We start from the raw sequence: 26,146 nt of genomic DNA, 5'->3' as shown, positions 1-26,146 counted from the left end.
CTTTTGGAGCTTGCGGTGGTGACAAGTTTTTGCTGAAGATGAATCCCGTTTGTGTAGTTTGATACGTTTCTTTAACAACGTTGAGAGAAGAAAATCCCTACAGAGTGTATTTGACCTTAAAATGCCTTTATTGTCATCTTTCAGGGAATATTGTCATCACACACGTTTAGTTTTTAGCCAGGGGCCCTTTCCCCTCTAAAGTAATGGCTTGCATTTCAGACCCATACTTATGTTTGAAAATGGATATTTCATATCTCTTTGAGCCAACCATCCTTTCACTAACCCATCTAAAAACCAATAAAGGGATTGCCGTGGAAACATAAATTGGTCTGTCTTGTTCAATCCATGTTGCGCTAATGTACCCAGATTAACTCAACTGTAAATTGTCTCCTTTTGGCTGTCTGTCTTGCTAAAAGTTCCCCATGTGATTCATGATTCAGATTGCTTTTAACAGCTATTGGCTAAGCAATATGGTAAATGTACAAGGTGATGCAAATGGCATTAGTATGAGAGGATGCACAGGAGCATGTAATGCAGTCAATACTACATTAACTACTGATGCCCAATTACAGAAGCAGGGAGAGTGGCTTTTAGGAGCATTAGGACTTACAGAAAAGCTTAGATCACCTGCTGTTTATTGCCTAAAAGCTTCACCCTTTGCTTGCTGGTGCCGACCAACTGCACTGGCATTTTGGCAGGGATGGGAAGGCAGCTTGGATTCTCTCTCTCTCTCTCTCTTTCTCTCTCTCTTTCTCTCTCTCTCTCTCTCTCTCTCTCTCTCTCTCTCTCTCTCTCTCTCTCTCTCTCTCTGCACATGCTATGTTCAGATAAGTCTGACTGTAATAAAAGGCTATATAGTCTGACTCTAAATATATCTGTTGAGGTAAAATATCCTCATAGTTTAGTAACATTTTGTACTAAATTCAAAGTGAGGGAGTTTAGTGGATAAGATGAAATGAACTGAGCTTTTTCAAAAAACAACCATGTGCACAAACCTCATTTTCACTCACAGCATCCATACGCTTCTGAATATATCATCGGTACTTGTAAACTTGCTGATACATTGTGATTTAGAAAAATGTCCTTCAAGCAAATTGTTTTATAATGCGGTTTTGTTACGATTCAGAAGATTATAGATGCCAGTGTCGCTGCTGTATTTGGTTTCCATAACTGATCTTTCAAATGGTCTTGATGTAACTGTAAATAACCACATCCTGCAATAGAATTATCCTGTTACCTTCTATCCAACATCCTCTGAAAACTAGGAAACAGTAGTTTTCACTATTTTTACTACACACTAAGCTTGATTCAGTTTTCTGACCTAAAATTCACCCTGAGCTGTTAGGAAGCTTTATTAGGTTGTCTTAATGTAAGTGGGTTTTTTATATATATATATATATATATATCTATCAAATATTGGGTCATGCATATATCTGTTTTCTGTTCTATGCAATGATGTACGAAGCGCTGGAGATTGAAAGTAGAGTGACGTGGGGCTTGTGTCGTAGTTTTGCATGCACTCGCTATTGTACTATTACATTGGCTTCCCAAAACATCAACCTTTCATATTTCAGGTTCGCAAGCTTTGTTATCAGCAGGTCCTTGCACTGTATTTGATCCTTGTTGTACTGCTTTCAGGCAACGACACCATACCATACATTTACTTGATCTTGTACTTTCTTACAACGATTCTGAGAGAGTGGGGGAATTTAAGGTACAGAACAAGAACAACTCCTTTTCATGACTACCTTTGAATAAAAGAAGCTCTCGGTTGACTTTTAATTCTCTCTGGAGAAATACGGTATTCAGCCATTTTCTTTCCCTTCAAGGTATTTAAAACTATCTGGATTGGGAGAAATAATTGGGTCCTCATTGTGGACTTGTTCAGGATTGATCATTCGCATCGCTGGGCTCCCTAAGAACCCGGAGAAGAGAAAAGAACACCCTTCTACAGTACATCCTGATGATAAATTCATGGTTACCGTTCCCGTTTAATTTACGAGAACTGTGAACCAATGAACTTTGTTCGTTCCTAATGTGTGTATTTGAAATGCAGTGTTTCAAATGAATACTAGACCTATGATCTGTCTGCTGCTGTAATAAAACTCAGGGCTTCAGGCACCAGTTTTTATTTTGAAATAATAAGAATTGCTTCATTCTTTACTTGAGTTACCATGGAAATTCGGTCTTGTAGCAGTTTTATATTGATTTAGAGAGTGGACAGTAATATTTATTTTCTGTTATTCCCCTTTATGTGGGTTGATTTCAAATTTCCACTTGGAGATTACTTTTATACATTCCTTAAGTTTTTTTCACTTTTTTTTCATCCTGCAAGGTAATTTTCTCTCTTGTATTTGCTATTTTTTCAGCTTATTAGCTTGTTCTTACTCTAAATTAAACTTGCCAATTTTAAATATTGAAATTACATCAATGTTTCTCTCACCCTGGGTCTCTTGCAATATTGCACCTGGATTCAGGGCCTAATGCTTGTGTTCCTGCCACTTATATTACTTCAGCCTGAAGAAATTTCTACTTTATAAACATTTCCTCCTGATGCAATTACAGTTCAATATTTCTGCAACTGATGTGTCCTCAACACAGAGATCCGTCATTGCTCTTTGTGGTCTTAAATTGGCATGCTTTTTTTGATGGTTTTGAATGCATGGTAGTCTGACATTCTGATGAGGCTGAAGTGTTAAACATTACAAGGTGATGCATCCCTTTCAACAGTACAAAATTGGAGAGCTGGCCATATAATTTTAATGTAACTGCATGCAGGTTCGTTGCTTAAATCCTGAGGACACAGGAGCACATTTTATGGGTGGACCTCTCCTCATGAGGAGAATCAAACTGGGCAGAAGAGTCAGATTCCAGTGAACCTTATGCGAACAACGTACAGTTTACCAACCCTATTTCTGTCTCTATCCCAAGGCACTTGGGCTACGTCTACACTAAGCCAGAGCTTTCCCTGTCCGATCTTTTTTTTTTTTTTTCCCCCTTTGTCTCAAGAAACATCTGCATGCATCCACATAAAACCACAAAACCGACACAAAATGATGTAGTATACATTGCTGACCAGCATGTGGCACTGTAATTCTGTCACAGAGATACAGTAAAAATGGAGAAGACTTGGACTATGCACGTAAACCTTATGCGCGGTATACAAACTAACATGGAACAATACATTTATTAATCCGCATTAATGTTAGTTAATAAAAAGACAATCGTTCAATGTTTGTTCGTGTTTTTGTTGCTGTTAAGTGACGTAGCTGTGTCCGACTAGGGATGAGAAGAGGGCTGACGACGTCATAGTTTCAGAAAATATACGGATTCTATGTCCACACGAAAAAACGCAAAGGCGGCGTTTTCAAATTTATCTACTCTGGAACCTGGTTTAAAAAAATATATTGGTTTCACTCTCCCAAAACGCCAGATCAGTGTGGATGAAACACCTATTTATGCGTAAAAATGTATGCGTATACAACAAAATGCATCTCCGTGTGGACGGGACATTGATCACTATCAAACTTGTGCTTTCTCACATCAGTGACTGCAGTGTATCTTGTTTTCCATAATTTTACTGCAGTTGAAAGGGCATCCGAATAAAGACGAAGGTTCTAGAATGAAAGTTAAAGTTACTATGCACCTGTATATGATGCAAATGTCTGCGCTCATCGGAACCGCTCACCAGCTCGATCATATTCCCTTTGTGTTACGTGTAAACACTTTTATTAAATCTTCATCCAATGTCTTAACACTGTCAAACATCAAGGGAGCCATTGGGGAAGGCTCATGTTGCATCCATATGGTCTGTCATGACCGCGTGTTTCTATGAATTCTTCCCATCCTTCTATTTCTTTGTGTAAAGTTATTGGCAAGTTTTTAAATAATCCCAGTAAACACTGGATTTTTGAAGAGCTTCAAGGACATACAGTCCATCACTGAAGCATTGGGAACACAGAAAACCTTTTATAACATCCTCAGACATGCTGCCAGCAAGATGAATCGTCATTTTTAGGCTACCTTTTAAAATGTCTCAGAGCAACCTTATCTTTCACCTTGAGTCCTGAGACGAATGCAGACAGGTGCACCGTTCAGTAAAAAAAGCAACATGAGCGAGAGAGGCCCAGAAAACAATATCCATGTGTAGGGTGTGTGTATATATATATATATATATATATATATATATATATATATATATATATATATATATATATATATATATATATATATATATATATATATATATATATATATATATATATATATATATTTGATGTTAATTCAAATGAGGTCCAGTTAAATTTTGTGTGTGATCACCTTTCTCCTTTACTCACAACACACACACTCAGCTTCTCTTGAAGCAGGTCATCACACTTAGCTCAGTACAGGTGCCCATGCTAATGAAATAAATGACTAGCATATTTTGCTTAAGGTCCTGTCCTCCCTGCCAGCTCTTTCCGTCCACCAGAGACACTTTTATAAACTCCTCATTAACCTTACTACATTCTCTAACTTGATAAAAGCTCTCCTAATGATACCTACACTGATATCCACATTTGGCTCTATGATGATAGAAAGTGCAGCTTGAGGTATCATGGCGGTTCATTAGTGTTGCCTTTATGAAAAAACACATATCACTCACCTCGCCTTGATGTCTTTATACTGTAAATATCACCTGACTCAAATATGATGAAACCATGATAAAAAATGTCAGACATGGGTTGTGAAGAGTGTTTAGACACAAAAGGAAAAGCCTTGCTGCATTGTGAATGTTTATGAGGGAGCATTATGCAGTTATAAATGATTAATGTTGAAATAGAATCTTGTCGCATAATTGTAACAGGGTCTGTTTATGCATGCAAGATTCCATCTTGTTATACATTGATCTTCCATTACGCCTATTAGTTGAAAGGCCTTTTTTAATCCCTCCTGAAATGCTCCCTGGATACATATTCACAAGAGTGTGTTTAACGGAGAACTGCAGGCAGACACTGATAACTGTTGTGTTGGTTTTTGGATGGTGAGTTTTGTAGGTACATTGGTATGTGGGCATGTGTGCACACCTGTGTGGTTACATGTTTACAGTGTGCATGTATATGTCTGTGTGCAATTGGTTTGCATGTGCAGAATATATTTACTGTGTATGTTTATAACGTTTGAATGTACGCATTACACAGTGAGTTGTTGAAGTTGTAGTTCTCCGTATAGCTGATCTGCATCTGTGTTTTGCTGTTGAAGATTACTGAACAGCAGAGTGAAGCAAGATGAATTCTGAAATAAGTGATGCACTGTTCAATATATTCAATTTGTAATTCGTGGAGTGAGGAAGGTACTCAAACTATTGCTTTAATTTGTTTGGAGATTGTAGCCTCTTGACTCACTTCACAAAACACACACACACACACACAGCAACTGTACCAACATGCTTTAAGTCCACATCCATTGTGCCAGTGCTGAAACACTCCTCCCCAATGTGCCTAAATGACTACCGCCCCGTAGCAATCACACCCATCGTTATGAAGTGCTTTGAGCGACTAGTCCTAGCACACCTCAAGGACTGCCTCCCACCCACACTGGACCCACACCAATTTGCCTACCGTAGCAATAGGATCCAACTCCATCATTAAGTTTGCAGATGACATCATAGTGATTGAATTTTACTGTCCATTGCACTAGTGTAAATGATGTTCATTTGTTCATAGTTTCTGCTTATAGTGTACATACACTTATTACATAATCCATCTGTATAGTATGTTCAAAGTACACCTATCTGTATATCATGCTGATAGTATTTAAAAATCTGTAAATTATGGCCATACTCTTATCTCTATATTTATTGTACATTTGTAACATATTGTAGACACTGTATATCCTGTACTGCTTATTGCACTTCTGGTTAGATGCTAACTGCATTTCGTTGCCTTGTACCTTACATGTGCAATGACAAAGTTGAACCTAAAAAATATTGTTATAAATGTATATATTGTTTTTGAAAGGTCTCTTATTCACCAAGGCTTTGATAACAAATACAGTAAAAACAGTAATATAGTAAAAATAATTATGGTTTAACAGTTTTCCAATTTAATATATTTTCAAATGTCATTTATTCCTGTGATGGTAATATTTATCAATCATTACCCCAGTTTTCAGTGTCACGTGATTCTTCAGAAATCAATCTAATGTGCAGATTTGGTGCTCAAGTAACATTATGACTCCAAACTTTTTGAATGGTAGTAGTATATTGTATGTATTTTAGCATGTACATGCATGTTATTTTTTTTGTACCTTCATGCTCAGTTCTTAATCTTTATAGTATTTCTGCTATTCAAGGAGAAGCCAAACCATCTGTTTATTTATCATAATGCCTTTATTTTTTTATTTTAAATGTAGAGATTCTATTCATCAATATTTGGAATGCTGACTAGTAATAGTAAGTAATAGATATAGGAAACATGTAGGCCAGAGGTTTTTTCTTTTCAGCTGGGACAACATAATGAAAACTCCCCCCAGCTCAATAAACTTTCCATATATATATATTTATATACACGCCACGAACCAATAATAACAGAGCTCATGTAAAATACTTAAGAAAATAGTTGGGGGAGAGAAATCCAATATAGCCTGTGTAAACACATTCCATCCAAATATTACATGGATATTAAAATCTATTCCTATTTTTAATAAAAAAGCCACAACATATAAGAGGATGCTGTTAGAGAAAGCACTGGAGGGAGGCTGGCAAATGGAAACTCAGTCCATTTAATGAGATACTAACTTCCACAGTTCATTGGCTGACCTTCGATAAATCAAATCCTGAATACCTAATTAAAGGCAGTGATTGCCGGTTAGTTTGTATTGTTCCTTAAAGGGGAAGGACACAATATTGGTGAGGCTAATTTAATCAATGTGCCGCGTGATGGTTCTGATCCATTTGAGTGGCAGCTGTGGTTCAAGCACTTGGCTACTCTGCTCTGCTTTAATTGAAATTGGAAACTGAGCCCAGGCTGAATAATGCTGTCCAGCCCCCCTTTCTGCCAGCCGATAATTTTATCCTTTCTTGACACATTTAAACGTAACCATATCCCATGCATAGTTGGAGCTTATAATGGACTGGCCATTTGATTTAACTTTTGAATTCTCCAGCAACGTCAATAACCTTGGATGAATGGTGTGGTCATTCAGTTATTGCGCTCTCAATGCTGCTATGGAGATGATTGGAATACACTTAAGTTAACTTGTCATTTAAATGAGAACATGGATGTTATTTAAAGCTAATTATAATGACTAGAAACTAAACCAAACCTTGTACTTAGAGAGGAAGATTGAAATTCTGGTTGATAACAGCAAGCTAATAATAATTTTCATGTTATGGCCAATAACCAATAAATGGTTATGATATTATACATAAAAAAAAAAAAAATTAAATGCACAAACTGAATGTATGCATAACTATTAATATTATCAGGGGTGCACATAATTTTTTCAGCCTGGTTCTCATAAAAGGTAGGCCTAGTATTAAATGCAAATACAATTATTTTATAGTAAACTCAAAAATAAAATGCTAATATTTCCTACTACTTTCTTTGTTTGCCTCTTTAAGAAGGATCCCTTTATGAATCCCCCAATTGTAAGTCGCTTTGGATAAAAGCTTTAAAAAAAAAGTGTTCATTTTCAAACTTAAAATCAGCAGGCTTTTATTTAGCAGTTTTGCATTGTGCTTTGAAAATGGCATGGTATAGCCTAGATTTATGCTTTATGTTTGAAAAGAAATCTACAGTTTGTCGTTCTAAAATGGTGATTGTGCATTAACAGCGGTCAACCTTGTCAGAACTTATTTATATAGCACATTTTTTTGGGCTGTGCATGTCGCGGACCTGATGACTTGTGTGCACCCCTGAATATTAGGCCATCCTTAAAAATATTTTGGTTTGCAGTAACAGTAATTTTTTTTTAAAAAAGGGTAGGTAGGTCGGTCTATTTCTTTTTTTTCAAGTTTCAATGTAAAAAAAAAAGTAAATTTTTGTGATGGTGATGACGTCGGTATGAATTTAAACAAATTAGCATATCGTGACGTCACTGACTGGGTCTTCAACGCGTGCCTTCGGGCGCATCATTGCAAACCTCATTTTGATGCAGGCTATATAGACCACAAACAAATTTAAATCTTTGTCGAAAACATGTTTATTGCATGAATTTCAGGTGAGAAAAAAAATGAGTTACTGTTTTACTTGCATCCACCGCTACGTATCAATGCAACCTACAAATGAGAGAACGTTTACTTTGCTTTCTTGGGTTGTCACTTTTGTGAAAAAAATCCTGTTTGATTTGAGTGACGAGTGTTCATTGAATCGATTGTAAAATCGATTTTGCATGTCTAAAGTTTTATACGGCAAATAACACCAAATATGGGTAAATCCACGGACAACAGGCAGGAGGAATGTCAAGATTCAATATATTGGTAAAGACCAATATTTCTGATGATTTATTGGCGTGAAGTTACGTGCAAAATGACAAACAGGAGTGCAACATTTTCGAAAAACAATAAGCAGAGTGGACTGCCATAATGCAAAACATTTACTGCAGGCTTCAACATGGCTGTGTTTACGATTAAATTTCAACAACAACAAAAAATCGCATAGGCGATTTTCTTAGGCTATCAAAAAAAATATTTTTTAGAATATTCGTCGAATTAAAAATAAAAATCCACATTCGAATGCGCATATGAATTTTAGGTGTGCATTAAGGAAGCTTCCTTATGAGCCCCGGTACGTGTTCAATTCCATCTCGCCGCGCGCACAGCTGTGTCTACACGACTTTCAAAGGCGGACGAGCTCGACACGCAGTATCTGCTTTCTCATCTTTCACCTCGTGTACGCGCACGAGATGTGATGACAATATATGTGTCATTGCATTATAAGGTTATGTTAGCCTATCCAGTTGAAGCCACTTAAAAAAAAAAAAATCAATGTGGAGAAGATCTTGTTTACATCAAAACTGAAACCAAGCCGTTCACACAGAACGCATATTTCGCGCATCTCATGTTTTTAAATGAAAAAATGTATCCTGTGTGACTGGTTTTCCGCCCTTTTTATTTATTTAACAATGCATGCATACATGATTCTGTTTTGTTTATAGTTCTTTAAGTAACTTAATTAATAATATTTGGTTCATAAACATTATTTTAAATATTATGTTTTTTTCACAGTCATGTATTCTAATGCTTTGAATAAACATGCAGTAATATTTTGCTCGATGCGCTATCTTGAGCCTCAGAAGAGAAGCAAAAAGCTTTTCTTCACCCTAACTGAAATTATGCATTTAAAATTCGAATACAATTCAAATACCGGCTGAATTCACATTTCTGTTGTAAAAAGAGAAACATTGTGCAAAAGTATTATTTGCTGTTATGCGTGTTTGTCCGAAGCTGCAGTTGCTGTGTGACGCCTATCCAAAAAAAAAAAAAACCTGGACGTGCTCCGAGAAAAGGTCGTTAGGTCGGCGACACACTGGATGCGTGGCGCAAGCGTCTCAGCTGCGTGGCATGACGGTTTTTAATTCGGCTCCCATGTTAACAGGTTAGAGCTTGCAGACTGCCTGCGTGAGACGCGAGCCGCGCGGAAAACGCGTGCATGCTAGAAATAGAACCGACGCCTATTTTTACAGCGACACGTGCGCGTGTTGGAAGCGTTTCCAGGCAAAATATAATAGGAAAATATGTTTGTCATTTTGTACACAAATACATATTAATTCATGACATTTTGATATTTGAAAGTCTGTAGGTTGACATAAATTCAGATATAAATGTAATTTTAAAAATAAATAAATAATTATTGATTTTTAAATATTGCACCTGTCAAACATAGTCTATTTTGCCGTCAATACTGTTGACGGTGTCCTTTATCAGTAGGCGTAGGTGTGTAAAAAAAAGTTGATATTGTTGTCATGCATGTCACGCCACACAGCCAGTGTGTCACCGGCCTTAAAATAATTTTCGTTTTTCGTTTTCGAAACTTGTGTTGATTGATTCGTGCTTGATTCGTGCAATAGATTTTCGAACATAAAGTGACAGTCGACACGGTCACGGTTTTAGACTAGAGAGGAGAAGGGATGGGAAAAGATCTGGGCACAGTTTTTCCAGAACTTTGTGCCAAGTTAAAGCAATGTCGAGCTGTTTTAATGAATTTTCTTAGATGTATTATGGTGCCCGAACCCGTATGACTTTGAACAGTGACCGCGAACATTTAGTTTACTGCAGCCACAGCCATCATTACCAAGCGAGAACCGTTGACTCTGACAGTGAATGAGAGTATCAGTGTAAACACAGATGACGTCAAGGGTTTTTTTTTAATTAAAGAAGATAGCCTTCATTTGTATGTAGGCCAAGGCAATTTATATATTTACAATACTTACTTAAATATAATTAATAGTATTTTATTGCGTTTGTATTAGTTGTTTGAAGAGTAAAAAAAAAAATTGGTCGGTCTTAACGCAAATTTACAATCGGCAAGTCGGTCGGACTAAAAGCAAAAAAAAAAAATAGAGTCGGTGCTAAATTGACAGGGTCGGTCGGGTTACGGCAAACAAGAATATTTTTAAGGATGGCCTTATAATGTACAGCATGGAAGACTGCTTTTTCCCTAATGGAGACATCCCCAAAATAAGTACCAAATTTACCAATTACACACAAACTCACAGACTTGAAATACTGTAATTGTTTAGCAGTAAGAATACGTATCTTCTAAATATAGATTGACACTTGAAACAAACCCTGAAGTACACATGGCTGGGAAACTGTAGTAATTACAAAATGTCAAATGACTGCTAATAAACTCAATGATAACGCCACAGAAATGTTCACCTGATTAAGGCTGGTACAGTAAACCAAAAAGCCTGGGAAAATGAAATGTAATTGTTGAAATCCAAACCCTGCTTCATTATTTAACCCATAAGGAGATGGGCAGCTGAGACAGTGTTCAAGTTGCCCAGAGGCCCCACACACCAAACAAATACCCCCCGTGGTGGATTTGCATTATTCAGCTCTAAACGGGGCCCAAATGGAGTTGTGCTGCATGGCGTTTCCTCCATTTTCAACCTTGCAGCATGGTTCTGAATGGCACACCTGTCTCCTGGCATATCTTTTGAAACGCTAAATGTGTAGTAATTGCTGGGGAGAGGGGAATTTCATACATCACTACCTAACATTGGGAGTGACAAACTTTAGAAAGCCTACATTTATGCCTAGCCAAATGCATTTTTAATGTTGGCTAAAAAGTGTTGGGGCATCATTGTGCAACGGATGGCGGAAAGAGGCTCTGACTGTGCTAATGGTTACATTCTTGCCAGGAGTCATGAAGTAGCAGATAAGATTGTCTTCCTTTTTTTCCCTCAAAGTCTGAAAAGATCTGCAGGGAGAATAGATGGATTTATTCCTTTATTCAAATGCAAATGCAATCTGTGGGAAAAGAGGGGAAAATTAATTGAGTTCATATATATGAAGAGTCATTCATCAGTGGGGGATATTGACAGTTTATGCCTTTTTGGTGGAATAAATGGGTAGAGGCTGCCATCTCTGAGCTCTGTCTAAATGAAGACCTAAAACAAACACGCACTCCAGGCCTACTGTAGAGAACTACTTCTAGACGGGTGTCATTTGATTGGCTGGATGTGAGGTCACACACCTCCCTATTCTTTCTCTATCGAGCAACTGATTGTTCCTCTTAAACTCCTCCTACCCCTGAGTCGGGATTGTTCTTCCTCTCCATTCACACAAGCTTTTCTGATTCTGGTCTGTCGACAACTCACCTTCTAGAGCTGTTTTCTTACCACGCGAGCAAGCGCCAAAGTGTTGGAACAACTTGCCTCTTGCAATAACACTGCCAGTTTTCACACGTCTCCAAAATAAGCAGTAATGAATTTAATTAGATAGCTGTTGCAATATCGCTGATATATTTCTTTTAATTAACCCCATGTGAATAAATTAAAATTAATAGGAGAAAGAAAAGTGTATAGCAAAAAATAACACGCGTGCACATACACACACACACACACACACACACACAAGCTAATGAAGTTATCCATTAATTGGAATCACATCTGTTAGCCAAAGCTTCAGCAGGGCATCAGGAGCTAACAATGTGTTTAGTTAGCCTCTCAATCTCCTCATCAGAAAGAGAGAGAAAAGGCCTTTGGTCCTAGAAGTGACTGCACGTGTAAGAAATGTACACATGTGCCAGGGCTTGGAAAAAAGAAACCCTCTGTTTCCAGCCCCTGCTTTACCCAGACTACCCATACTGCTATGCTTGAAGCCGGGCCAGTGTTATTACAGGCCTAATGTGGCTGCCTCATTTTGGCTGGATCAGAAGTAATTATGCTCGGGGAAAGTGGCTGCCGACCACAGGGGTCAGGACACTTGTAACATGTGAAAAGAGCAATTATTCCCGGAGACCAAACCCTCCCTTATCCCGGGCAGTGCCAGGGTCACTGTGAAGGAGCAGCACTGCTCCGTTTCACCGGGGCTTATTAGTTGCAGCAGGCTGCTAAAGTTTGTGAAAGTGCATCATATTAATGAACATTCTCATTACAACCACACTGGTCCTGCCAGCCCTGACCTTTCACTCTTTTTTTTTTTTCCTCCCTCTTTCTTCCTTCATCTTTCTTTCAGTCAAATCTTATCTTTTTCTCCTCTATCTTCCTTCGTTGTTCTTTCAGTCAAATGTATTCTTCTTCTGAACTTTTCTGGGTTGTTAATTATATCATCACACTAGCAAGCAAAGACAGGCCTGATTTCATACACAGAGCATCCACAACTGTGTTACCTTTCATTTACCCACAAGCTACAGCTGAACATATACTATTCTCCTATTTTGTGCTGCATGATGTCCACCAAACACATGAATCAATGTTTCTGCCTAGTCCTTATCAACTAGGATCACGCTCTTTATTAATTTGTCTGCGATTTAGCTGGCATATTCTACCTGATATTATTACCAGATGTGTTTTGTCTTGGCAGTAAAGGAGACTTAGTGTCTACAAGCTCAATTAAAGTAATGATGTGGACTGATTGAAAGGAACTAATTTACACAGACAATAGCAGGACATCTGCCTTAGTTCCCCATTAACCTCCACGGTGGCTGGCTGACAAATTATAGTCCGGATTGCTATGGTCATGGCTTACATGCACACAATCGGCTCCTCTGCACAGCTAGAGCTAACACAAATCTTTGGTTTATGATAAAGTTCATCACAGTAGTTTTAAAATAGTCTTAATTTTAAATAGTTGTCATGCTTATTTGGCATAATGATCTGTCATTCGATTAATTAAAATAATTAGCAGGTTGTGTGCTTTAGCTTGTCAAACCCCTCTCAGAAAAGTGACACTTTAAAATTCATCCCCCTGTAAATAAATAATTAATATTTAAAATATAATCACAAAGTCATCATTTTGGTTTGGTAAACATTTTTGTTTTTGTCTAGCTATACAATGAAAGTAAGTGGGGTCCAAAATAGCGGTTGACTGATATATCGCCATGGCCGATATATCAGCCGATATTTGGCATTTTTCAAATATCAGCATTGGCATATAAGTTTTTCTGATTGGCTGATGTATTCAAGGCGGAACTTTATTTTGACGGCGCTGAGAGCGGCAGCGCCTGAGCGCACACAGTGCTCACACTCTCTCTCTTGTTCACCGTCGTTGTTAACAGTTCTGTCTAATACAGATAGGAGTCTGTCTAATAATCTGGTAGAACAGTTAAACAAAGGTGTATATATTAAAAATTAATATATACAGGAAGTATTATAATGATTTATTTTATATTAAGCCTATTAGTAATAAAAAGGCAAACATTATTGTACTTTCTCATTTGCCATCAGCATTAAGCTAATATGCATTTATATAATTTGAACAAATCTTTGAATGACTAATGAACATTTAATTTCACAAACCTTGAAAACTCAGTCGAATCCAGCTGTGAAATCTTTTGAAGTGTGCAGTTTTATCCAGCATGTGAATTGAATGCTTTAAACTTTAAACTCGTGATTTCAAATTGTGCTGCGCTTTATGCATTTGCCCTCGGTCATATTCATGTCATTTTCACTGTGTGCTGTATGTAAAATGAGGGTTACTCTGGCATTATTTGAAAAATATGATTCCCAATGCACAAAAACTTATAGAATATGGCATGTTGGTTAGTGTTTTTTTTTCTCCTTTTTTTTATATTATAATTGTATTAAATATTTATTTATTTGTGAAAAATACTGTCATCTAAAGTATAAGTATGTTTCTTTTACACATTTATTTTTTAATCCATTGTCAAATGATTTAAAATTCCTTAAATATTAATAATAATAATTTAAAAATTTATATCTGCTTTATATCTGCTATCGGCCCCCCTGCTTTCTGGGATATCGACATCGGCTGTCAAAAAACACATATCGGTCAACCACTAGTCCAAAACAACGACGACAACATTGACAAAAACAAAACTTTTTTTAATATTATCTTCTGTGTTCCACAAAAACAAATGCATACCGGAATAAAAATGAAGGTGAGTAAATGATGGCATGAATTTCATTTTTGCGTGAATAATCCCTTCAATAAAAGCTTTCAGTTCTCATATGTTATTCTTGGTCTAGCTTGATCTAGCTGTAGCTGAATACAAGAGAGTTTCATATGTAAATGCCCTCTTAAAGGGAAGTCGTGGCCTAATGGTTACTGAGTCGGACTCGCAATCGAAGGGTTGTGAGTTCGAGTCTTGGGCCGGCAGGAATTGTAGGTGGGGGGAGTTCATGTACAGTGGTCTCTCTCCACCTTCAATACCATGACTTAGGTGCCCTTGAGCAAGGCACCGAACCCACAACTGCTCCCCGGGCGCCGCAGCATAAATGGCTGCCCACTGCTCCGGGTGTGTGTTCACAGTGTGTGTGTGTTCACTGCTGTGTGTGTGCACTTTGGATGGGTTAAAAGCAGAGCATGAATTCGGAGTATGGGTCACCATACTTGGCCGTATGTCACTTTCACCCACTTAAAAACATCTCTGAGCAGGGTCAGGTGAACTCAAAATCTTAATTACTGTATATTGGATTTCAAGACTGATATTTAAAACTACATCCTATCTGGTACCCTTTAATTCCAAACACCTCAACTACAATATCAGTTCCATCCATTCAGCTAGTAAACGTGTGATTCAAGACTGCATCTACCCACTGTCGGGGTAAGACGCAAGTGCTTATCAAGTCTCCCATCCCTGTCACCACCAAGACTCCCTTCTGGCAAACGGTTCAGCTCAATCAAAGACTACAACTTCCCATGGCTACATCAGCTTTCATTTGTCACACTGTTGCCCTTCTAGTGCAATCTGTCTCAACCACCATACACTGATCTCCAACACGCACTCCTGCCTCTTTTCAGAGTACTACCTTAAACCAATGAGCGTCTCTAATCTTACATTGCTTTTGGAATCATACCTGTTAAACTAAAGGATTTGTTGCATCTTAACTAAAATTCTTTGTACTGTCCGCCTGCCATTGAAACAGTTCAGACTTTTCATTCACTGCTGGTTTTTAATATTTCGGAGAACCCTTCTGCTCCATGCATGCATTGCTGCTGACATAACCAAAGGTTGTCATACATGAAAAATCATGCCAACAGCTTTGCGACAGATGACTGCCTGTAATCCCTCATACATCTGTAGTTTAAGTCTCCAGCACTTTGTCCCTCTAAATTGGTCCCTTTCTCAGATGTTTTGAGGTCATGCACATGGTTTATGCTGTTGAGGTTCGTTTAAGGGCATTGTGGGATTCATATGTAGGCCCTCATAAAGTACAAAGCCATGTTTATACTTTAGTAAGAATGAATTGTCTATAATTTATGCATATTGTAATTAGTGGTGTGCCTGAATTTGATGTGGCCATAAACATTTACATTTACATTTATTCATTTAGCAGACGCTTTTATCCAAAGCGACTTAAAGATGAGGACAGTGGAAGAAATCAAAAACAACAAAAAGAGCAATGATATATAAGTGCTATAACAAGTCTCAGTTAGGTTAACACAGTACACCTAGCATGGGATTTTAAATAATATAATATAATATAAAGAAAACCGAATAGAGCAAGCTAGTGTTAGAGGTCTTTACACATACACACACACACACATACAACTGCATAATTAATGAAAAGAAAATAGAATATAAAAAGATTAGAAAGGTAGTTCGATTTTTTTTTTTAAAGAATATAATTAGAATAGTGAGTGTTAAAGTTAGAGGGTCAAATAAAGATGGAAGCGATGTGTTTTAAGCCGATTCTTGAAGATGGCTAAGGACTCAGCTGTCCGGATAGAGTTGGGGAGGTCATTCCACCAGGAGGGAACATTTAATTTAAAAGTCCCTAAAAGTGACTTTGTGCTTCTTTGGGATGGCACAATCAAGCGACGTTCACTTGCAGAACGCAAGCTTCTAGAGGGCACATAAGTCTGAAGTAACAAATTTAGGTAAATGGGTGCAGAGCCAGTGGTAGTTTTGTAGGCAAACATCAATGCATTGAATTTTATACGAGCAGCTATTGGAAGCCAGTGCAAATTGATAAACAGAGGTGTGACATGTATTCTTTTTGGCTCATTAAAAATTAATCTTGCTGCCGCAATCTGAATTAATTGTAAAGGTTTGATAGAATTGGTTGGAAGACCTGCCAAGAGGGCATTGCAATAGTCCAGCCTGGACAGAACAAGAGCTTGAACAAGGAATTGTGCAGCATGTTCCAAAAGAAAGGGCTTGATCTTCTTGATGTTGAATATAGCAAATCTGCAGGATCGGACAGTTTTAGCTATGTGGTCTGAGAAATCAGCTGATCATCAATCATAACTCCAAGGCTTCTAGCTGTTTTTGAAGGAGTTATGGTTGATGTGCCCAACTTGATTGTGAAATTGTGATGAAATGATGGGTTTGCTGGAATCACAAGCAGTTCTGTCTTGGCAAGGTTGAGTTGAAGATGATGGTCCATCATCCAGGAAGAAATGTCTGTTAGACAAGCTGAGATGCGAATTGCTACCGTCGGATCATCAGGATGGAATGAGAGGTAGAGTTGAGTGTCATCAGCATAGCAGTGGTATGAAAAGCCATGTTTCTGAATGACAGAACCTATTGATGCCATGTAGACAGAGAAGAGAAGTGGTCCAAAAACTGAGCCCTGAGGCACCCCAGTAGTTAGATGTTGTGACTTGGACACCTCACCTCTCCAAGATACTTTGAAGGACCTATCTGATAGGTAAGACTCAAACCATTGAAGTGTGGTTCCTGAGATGCCTTTTGCCGGTAGGGTTGATAGGAGGATCTGGTGGTTAACAGTGTCAAAAGCAGCGGACAGATCAAGCAGGATAAGTACTGAAGATTTGGATTCCGCTCTTGCCAGTCTTAGAGCTTCAACAACTGAGAGCAAAGCAGTCTCAGTTGAATGTCCACTTCTGAAGCCAGATTGGTTGCTGTCAAGGAGGTTGTTGTGTGTGAGAAATGTAGAGACTTGGATGAACACAGCTCGTTCAAGTGTTTTTGCAATGAAAGGAAGAAGGGAAACTGGTCTGTAGTTCTCTAAAAGAGATGGATTGAGGTTGGGTTTTTTTAAGTAGTGGAGTTATACGTGCCTGTCTAAATGATGAGGGAAAAACACCAGTGTGGAGGGATGTGTTGATGATGTGAGTGAGTGTAGGTACAACTGCAGGAGAAATGGCTTGAAGGAGATGAGATGGAATAGGATCAAGCGGGCAAGTTGTAGGGTGATTAGAAAGGATGAGTTTTGAGACTTCTGCCTCAGAGAGTGAAGAGAAGGATGTAAATGAGTGTAAGTTTGCTGGTGATATTAGCTTGACTGATTTTGGTGTGGAAAATTGTGCAATAATGTGTTTAATTTTATTAATAAACATGTTGGTCTTTTCCATGTAATTATAATAAATGAGAATTGAAACTTTCAGACTTAAAAATATAAAGTTTATAAGTCATTGTAAGTCAAAGAATAGCTCAAATTTCCAGCAAAGATTAATTAAATTTAATTTAAAATTTAAATTAAATTTTTTTAGTTACAAATTGTAAATAATTCAGTGCAAGTTATTCAGTGATAACCTCCAGTGGGTTGTTATCTGCTCTCACCAAATTATTGAGTGAGCTTGAGGATCAGGCCATCCTTAAAAATATTCTTGTTTGCCGTAACCCGACTGACCCTGTCAATTTAGGACCGACTCAATTATTATTATTTTTTTTTGCTTTTAGTCCGACCGACTTGCCGATTTGTAAATTTGCGTTAAGACCGACCAATTTTTTTTTCACTCTTCAAACAACTAATACAAAAGCAATAAAATAATATTAATTATATTTAAGCATTGTAAATGTATAAATATCCTAGGCCTACATACAAACGAAGGCTATCTTCCTTAATTAAAAAAAACCTGTGACATCATCTGTGTTTACACAAATGTCACACTGTGGCCTGTGCATTCGGCTTCGTCTCATACTCTCATTCATTGTCAGAGTCAACGGTTCGTGCTTGGTAATGATGGCTGCTGCTGCAGTAAACTAAATGTTCGCGGTCACTCTTCAAAGTCCTACGGGTTCGGGCACCATAATACATCTAAAAAATTCATTAAAACAGCTCTACACCGCTTTAAATTGGCACGAAGTTCTGGAAAAACTTATAGAATTGAAAAATAGAAAATTTATTTTAACGACCTTCTCTCGGAGCGCATCCAGTTTTTTTTTTTTTTTTTTTTTTTTTTGGAGCGTGTCCAGTTTTGGGGTTTTTTTGGAACACGTGTCACAGCAACTGCAGCTTCGGACACACACGCATAACAGCAAATAATACTTCTGCACAATGTTTCTCTTTTTACAACAGAAATGTGAATTCTGCCGGTATTCAGACAGTCTCATGCATTCGGGCTAGAATCGCCTAGGGCTGTCAAAATAGCTGAAAAACTAAATTCAAATTTTTTACTTAAATATGATAAAAATTCGAATTGTATTCGAATTTAAAATGCATAATTTCACTTAGGGTGAAGAAAAGCTTTTTGCTTCTCTTCTGAGGCCTCAAGATAGCGCATCGAGCTAAATATTACTGCACGTTTATTCAAAGCATTGGAATACATGACTGTGAAAAAACAACATAATATTTAAAATAATTTTTATGAACTAATTATTATTAAGTTGCTTAAAGAACTATAAACAAAACAGCGTCATGTATGCATGCATTGTTAAATAAATAAAAAGGGCGGAAAACCAGTCACGCAGACTTTTTCCTTTAAAAACATGAGATGCAGTGGGATTGGGAACAAAAACCCAACAGAAAGTCTTGAGATATTTTTAGAAAATTAAATTAAATACATTAATTTTACATGTCTTTCTAATTTTACATTAATTTTTACATGTCTTGTGCGAGACGCGAGTCCAACGGTGTCCCTCTAGAAAATGCGCAAAATATGCGTTCTGTGTGAACGGCTTGGTTTCAGTTTTGATGTAAACAAGATCTTCTCCACATTGATGTTCTCTTTTTTTGTAGTGGCTTCAACTAGATAGGCTAACATAACCTTATAATGCAATGTCACATACATCAGCATCGCATCTCGTGCGCCACTGATAAAGATCAAGTATACTTCGGCCGTCCGCACACTGTCTGCATTATGTCGTTTTCGTCATCCGCGTGCGGGCATTTTTTGAGACCGCGCAGACGGTGCGCGTACACGAGGTGAAAGATGAGACAGCAGCTACTGCGTGTCGAGCTCGTTCGCCTTTGAAAGTTGTGTAGACACAGCTGTGGGCGCGGCAAGATGGAATGGAACATGGACTGTGAAGTACTGGGGCTCATAAGGCAGCTTCCTTAATGCACACCTAAAATTCGAATCAACGTTTTTGCATTTGAATGTGGATTTTTATTTTAAATTCAACGAATAATCAAAATTCTATTTTTTTTTTTTTTGACAGCCCTAGAATCGCCTATGCGATTTTTTTGTTGTTGTTGACATTTCTAATTGTAAACACAGCCATGTTGAAGCCTGCAGTAAATGTTTTGCATTATGGCAGTCCACTCTGCTTATTGTTTTTCAAAAATGTTGCACTCCTGTTTGTCATTGTGCACGTAACTTCACGCCAATAAATCATCAGAAATATTGGTCTTTATATTCTTCCTGCCTGTTGTCCGTGGATTTACCTATATTTGGTGTTATTTGCCGTATAAAACTTATTTAGACATGCAAAATCGACTTTACAATCGATTCAATGAACACTCGTCACTCAAATCAAACATGATTTTTTTCACAAAAGTGACAAACCAAGAAAGCAAAGTAAACGGTCTCTCATTTGTAGGTTGCACTGATACCTAGTGGTGGATGCAAGTAAAACAGTATAACAGTACCTAATTTTTTTTCTTCTCACTTGAAATTCATGCAATAAACATGTTTTTGACAAAGATTTTAATTTGTTTGTGGTCTATATAGCCTGCATCAAAATGAGATTTGCAATTATGAGCCCGAAGGCACGGGTTGAAGACCCAGTCAGTGACGTCACGATATGCAAATTTGTTTAAATTCATACCTACGTCATCACCATCACCAAGATTTTCCTTTTTCTTTCTTTTTTTTACATTGAAACTTGAAAAAAAATATAGACTGACCTACCGACCCTTTTTTTTTTTAATTACTGTTACTGCAAACCAAAATATTTTTAAGGATGGCCTCAGTCAGATTCAAATCAGATTCTGAACAAATCGTTCAAATCTTTTCTGTAAACTTACTCGACCAGAAATTCAACAAAAAGACCTGACACAAAAGAATGATTCATTCACAAATCGGGCAGAATCAGAATGTCTAAAATCTGAGTTAAAAGGCGACTTAAATTTTTAAAACATTATAGTTTAGTCTGTTCCTCACATAAAGCATGCCTTCATAAGTCATATGGACTACTTTTATGACACTTATGGCTCTTTTGTGTCCTATTTGAAGCTCGAAAGCTGCAATCCCCATCCACTGTAATTGCAAAAAAAAGGAAAAAGAAATTTCTGCTTTCATATTCTGCAAAAGAAAAACATCATACCGTTTAGGGTTACTTAATGATGACAGATTACATTTTTGGATGAACTTTCTTTTTAAGAGCAGATTAGAACATGCCTTCTTAAAATGGCAACTCATGTGTCAAAAGCATGGCCCAAACACTGACTCTCTTCCTGATCTCACATTTATGCCCCAGTGGCCCCCTTCACCCACCTCCTTGAAGAGGCCTCACACTGAGGTGTCCAGCTAATTGATCAGGTAATAACAGTGACCCTGCATACGGTAAACTTTGCATCATCATTGGCTTCCACTGTGCTTACTAAAAGATGCAACAGAGGAAACAAAATCTGACTACAAAAATTTTTTTTAAAGATATGATTATTGTGCTGTAATGCTTTAAAATGATTCCTTGACTGTCTTCCCTCTTGCTATAAACTTTAAATACATCAAAAGGGCACTGATTTGATTTTTTTCTTCGATATCCACAAAAATGGAACTTGAAATGAATGCCTACATTGAAACCGGATCCTATCTTTATAATGGAAAGTACATGGTCTGACAGTTTCAAATGCAAAAACGCATCCATACATATTCGACTGAGATAAGGTCTGTAAAGGGTGGATCGGCGGAAAAGAGGCATGTGACAGGGTGCACACCAATTACTAATAGCAAATTATTTTCTTCCCTCCCTTTTATTTGTTCGAAAGAAATATTTGACAAGGCAAATGCTGCCTCTTGAAGGAAAAAACGCATCTACTGTTAGGATATGAATCAAGTGGCGGATAGCAGGATATGCTTTTTTGTGACATGGAATGACATAGGAAGGTCAGAGGCACTTGTAGCTGTTAAATGGATTGGATTAAGTGGGAGTTGCCTCCTCAGTTTGTGTCTCTGTTTATAATGTTATACTTTTTTTGTTCTGCATGAAAGAAATGGGGGAAGGGTCTCCTACCGAGATTCCAGGCTGTGCAAAGAATGATGACAGATGCACTCATAAACCCCAAATACCAGTTTGCTGATGTCAGAGTCAACATTATGTACTTTTATTCAGTCATTTACTCTGTCATTTCAGGTTTAAAATGTGCTGAGGCTATATAGGGCTTCTAAAAGCATATCTTAGCTGGCTCTTTTTTGGAAAACAATGTGAGGTTTCTCAGAGATGGCAGAAACAAGATGATTAGCTCAGACAGAATCCAGCGCTCCTCACATCAGCTAACTCATCCTGAAGGTTGCTCTAGCCTGGTGAGACAGGAGTTGTTAGCCACCTTAAATCTGGGTTAGGAAACCTGGCATGGTGTGATGGGCTCATTCAGTTACCGACAAACCTGAATTCATCCATGTAATTACAGAACGGGAAAGCTCAAAGGTTTTTGTATATGGGCCTTGAGTGGTTTACAACAGAAAGGGTTAAGCTCGACATGGTTAACTTTTTCTTTAGCCAACATGCACGTTGTTAAAAGGTGGGAGGCGAGTGGGGGCCTAAACCAATTACGTGTGGTTCTTCTGAGGTGGGGGAAACGACCTTTGTGTATAATTAGTTCTCTTATTTAAAGCAAAGATTTTGAATAGAATAACTAATTAGCTGTCATAAAAGGCAAATTAAAGATTTTTGTGCCATCCCTTGGGGAATTGAAGGAGCCTGATTCCCAAGCTCGTTTCCGTCTCGTACACACACTCACGTACAAACACAAGACACACTTTTTCCTCGCAGACGAGCTCTCTCTCTCCTCATTAAGACTGTTTTTAGTTCTGTAGAAGGCTGACAAGAGAGTACTGTTGGCATACCTGCAGAGTGCACATCTAACAAGCCATGAAATGCAGGTAGAAAACGACCGCCCTCAGCTAGTGTGGCTTCAATTTAAAGGCTTTTTACCTTCATTTATACTGAACATTGGTATTTATAGCGAGTTTTGTGATCCTAATGTGACGGCTTCAAGGGCCCCGTATTGGGGCCGGAGAAGGGATGTGGAGGAAGCTGGAGGGGGAAGCACACTGCTAATTGATGGCTCCCATCAGTGGCGCTAGACCAATTAGCGTTCTTCTTTTTCCAGTTTTGATAAAGAAATAAGATGGTTGAATACCACCGGAGCTCTTATTCACATCCAAGTCATAAATTTGTCTAACAAGCCCTCGCTCTCCTGCCCTCTCTCTCTCTTTCAGTCTTTCCTGAGTGCCCTTACATTTTTACCTCATTTTACAACCAAGGAAATGCTAATTATATTATATTCATAGCACCGCTGATGTGTGGATGATCCAGAATCACTGAACAAATCGGAATCCAATAAATGTACATGTGCATCACAGAGGGAAAGTGTGTGAATGAGCGCATACCAGGGTTGTGCAGCATTGAGAATTGAATTGAGAGTGCCTTTTTAAATTCCAATTCAGTTGCCGTATTCAAGTATAGCAATTCAAATTGTAATATAAGAAAGTAGAATTCAAGTGAATTCATATAACTCTAAAGTAAAAAGTAAAGTTTGTCAAGACAAAATTTGAATGTGTGAATTTGGCTTTGCTTGTTTGAAAGATTTGAAGGTTTTTCCAAACTTATCATGAACTAAACCTCTCTTGGAACTACAGTGCAAGGTTAGTCCAGTAAGAGGAGGATACACAAAAAAAACATTAATATGCTGATAGTTGCATGCGGCGTACCGGATAATGGAGTTCATGCCCACTGGCGTTCATTTGTTGATCATGTACAGTAGAGCCATTACCGGACATTAAAGCCAGAGCTGAACAAGAGCTGCTGCCTGTGACCTCTGCCATCAGAATACTCTTAACGGACATCTCGTTTCATAAACAGATGCACTTACAATCAGCTAAACATTAGATAAAAATGACGATACCAGGAAAATATTCATTTAAAAGTATAGTCCACCTAACTACGAAATCAGTTCATATCCTTCCAAACCTGCTTGACTTTCCTTTTTCTGTGGAACACAAAAGTTGTTGTATATGATGGAAGTCAGTAGGGTCCAAACAACATTGGACCCAAGTGACTTTCAAAGTATGGCCAAAAAAAGAGTTAAGTTTTGTTTACAACTTCAAAATGCAATATTTTTAAAGTGCAGAAGAAACAAAGTCAAGTTTTGATCAGTAAATGATGACAGAATTTTAATTCTGTGCTGACTATGACATTTAATTCCTCACAAATACCTAAAATCAACACCTTGTTTTGAATAACACACATTCTTTGGATATTTACAGAATATGTTTTTACACTTTTTCCACACTGTAAAAAGGCTAATGCTTAAATAAAAAGCCCTCTGTCCAGATGTGGACTTTGTGAGAGAAATGTGTTTTGAAAGCAGAGAGCAAAAGAGAGGTATAGAGAGAGGGAGAGTGCCGGTTTAGCTGCACGTTCTATTAGACGGATCAATAGCTCAGTGTGGGAGAGAGTGTCTTAAGAGCTGTTGTCCTGCGCTTTCAGCTGTGGCAGACCTGTTAGTGCAGGCAGAGGGGTGCCGAGTGCCAGAGTTACCAGCTCTGGCCTGGGGGCGGCTTTTAGTCCACAAACAAATGTCAGACCGCAGATAGACTATTAGTGTTTAGTGCAGTTATTAAATGGACTTTATTTGTCCTTTAGGAGGCTAAAAGGCATGCTTAAAGGGGGGAAGCTACATGACAACGCGGCGATTTAGCCGGCTTGGTTACTCTTCTCTGGTCGCAATGCAGCGAGCCCGAGTGTAAAAGGAGATCAGGCTTTAGTGTGTGTGTGTGTTTGCGTGTTTGAAAGGCACTTAGGCCATACCGTATCTCACTGGAAGCTTAAGAGCAGCCTTGTTGCGGTCAACAGTGTTCTAAAAGGTTAATGTTGATCTATACCAAACAAAGCCCACAGGAGGCTTTTAGCATGGACAACAATTCTCATATTGATGAAATAGGGCCATGGCTAATCTTCCAAACAACATAAATACCTCTGTCAGCTAACTAAATGGAGATGGTCCTGGAGCATCCCAACATAGAGATGCATTCAAGCCCCCATTAAATGGGTGTATGTCACTCGCCAAAAATAACATCTGTTCTTTTGAGCGTGGCCAGTGATGGATAAACGCAGTCCAAAGTGACCCGCATGGCTATCTGTGCAGAAGAGCATCCGTGACTAATGCATATGAAACAGCTTCGGTGGTGTCACCACCCTTATCAAAAAGAGCGCGGAACATGAAAAGTCACTGGTTTAGCCAGCCAGTAAATCACAATGCTCTCTATGTTTGTCTCCCTATCGCCACAGGTGTGCCGATGCTCTCCGTCCAGCCCAAAGGAAAACAGAAGGGATGCGCCGGCTGCAACCGTAAGATTAAAGACCGCTACCTGCTCAAGGCCCTGGACAAATACTGGCACGAAGACTGCCTGAAATGTGCCTGCTGCGACTGCCGCCTGGGGGAAGTGGGCTCCACCCTCTACACTAAAGCCAATCTCATCCTCTGTCGCAGGGACTACCTGAGGTAAGAACATGCTGCCGTCAAAGTGCTGCCAAAGCAGAAAGGGCTTGTTACACCTCAAGCTGCATGACATTCAGAAAAGTACACCCTCATCTAACAGCCGATGATTGCCACCCTGCCTGTTTCATTCCTGGCCCTGTGCTCTCTCTCTCTCTCTCTCTCTCTCCTGTTGCATTTATCTGCTAACTTGTGGGGTTAGAAGATACTTTTTTTTTTTAGCTTGTAAATGATGTTTTCTTTGAGGCTGTTACAGAAGATTAAGTGCTTGTTCTTTCCTCATCACAGTGTACCGACCCAGACTCTGTGTGTTCCAATTAAGTCTCAGTTGCACAAGTGAGCAAACAGCTTGGAGTGGCATCTTGTAGCGATTGTTTATGTTTAGCTGGGTAAGATTTTGCATGTTTACATGAAAGTGACGTGTCGCCCATTTTCTAAGTTGAGAGATAAACCGCTGTGTATGAGTGTGTTTATGGATTTTCAGCTCACCCCAGGCAGCTGAGTGTCAAAACTGCAGGTCTAAGGATCTGTTTTGCCTCCTATCTCTAAGCCATCTGCTTGCTAAATTAAAAATGATTATTTGCTGGGCGTTAAATCCCATTCCCTGGGGGTCTCCCAACCAGATCCAGTCATTTATCCCCAAGCTGCTCTCCCCAAAGATCCCCCACTGGTAGGGCCCTTC

At 38.4% G+C, this 26,146-nt stretch overlaps 1 protein-coding gene across 1 annotated transcript in view; it reads left to right on the top strand.

The window, feature by feature from the left end:
- The window catches only part of LOC132104538 (rhombotin-1), a 38,879-nt gene that overhangs the window by 1,124 nt on the left and 11,609 nt on the right, over positions 1-26,146 (top strand). Inside the window, exon 2 of the mRNA XM_059510096.1 lies at positions 25,257-25,470. Coding sequence (XP_059366079.1) covers positions 25,257-25,470 — 214 coding nt within the window. The remainder of the gene's footprint in view (positions 1-25,256; positions 25,471-26,146) is intronic.

Source organism: Carassius carassius, chromosome 2 (genome assembly GCF_963082965.1).
Source record: "Carassius carassius chromosome 2, fCarCar2.1, whole genome shotgun sequence".
Taxonomy (NCBI): domain Eukaryota; kingdom Metazoa; phylum Chordata; class Actinopteri; order Cypriniformes; family Cyprinidae; genus Carassius; species Carassius carassius.
The sequence above is the reverse complement of the archived record's forward strand: the minus strand, read 5'-3'. Positions and strand labels throughout refer to the sequence as shown.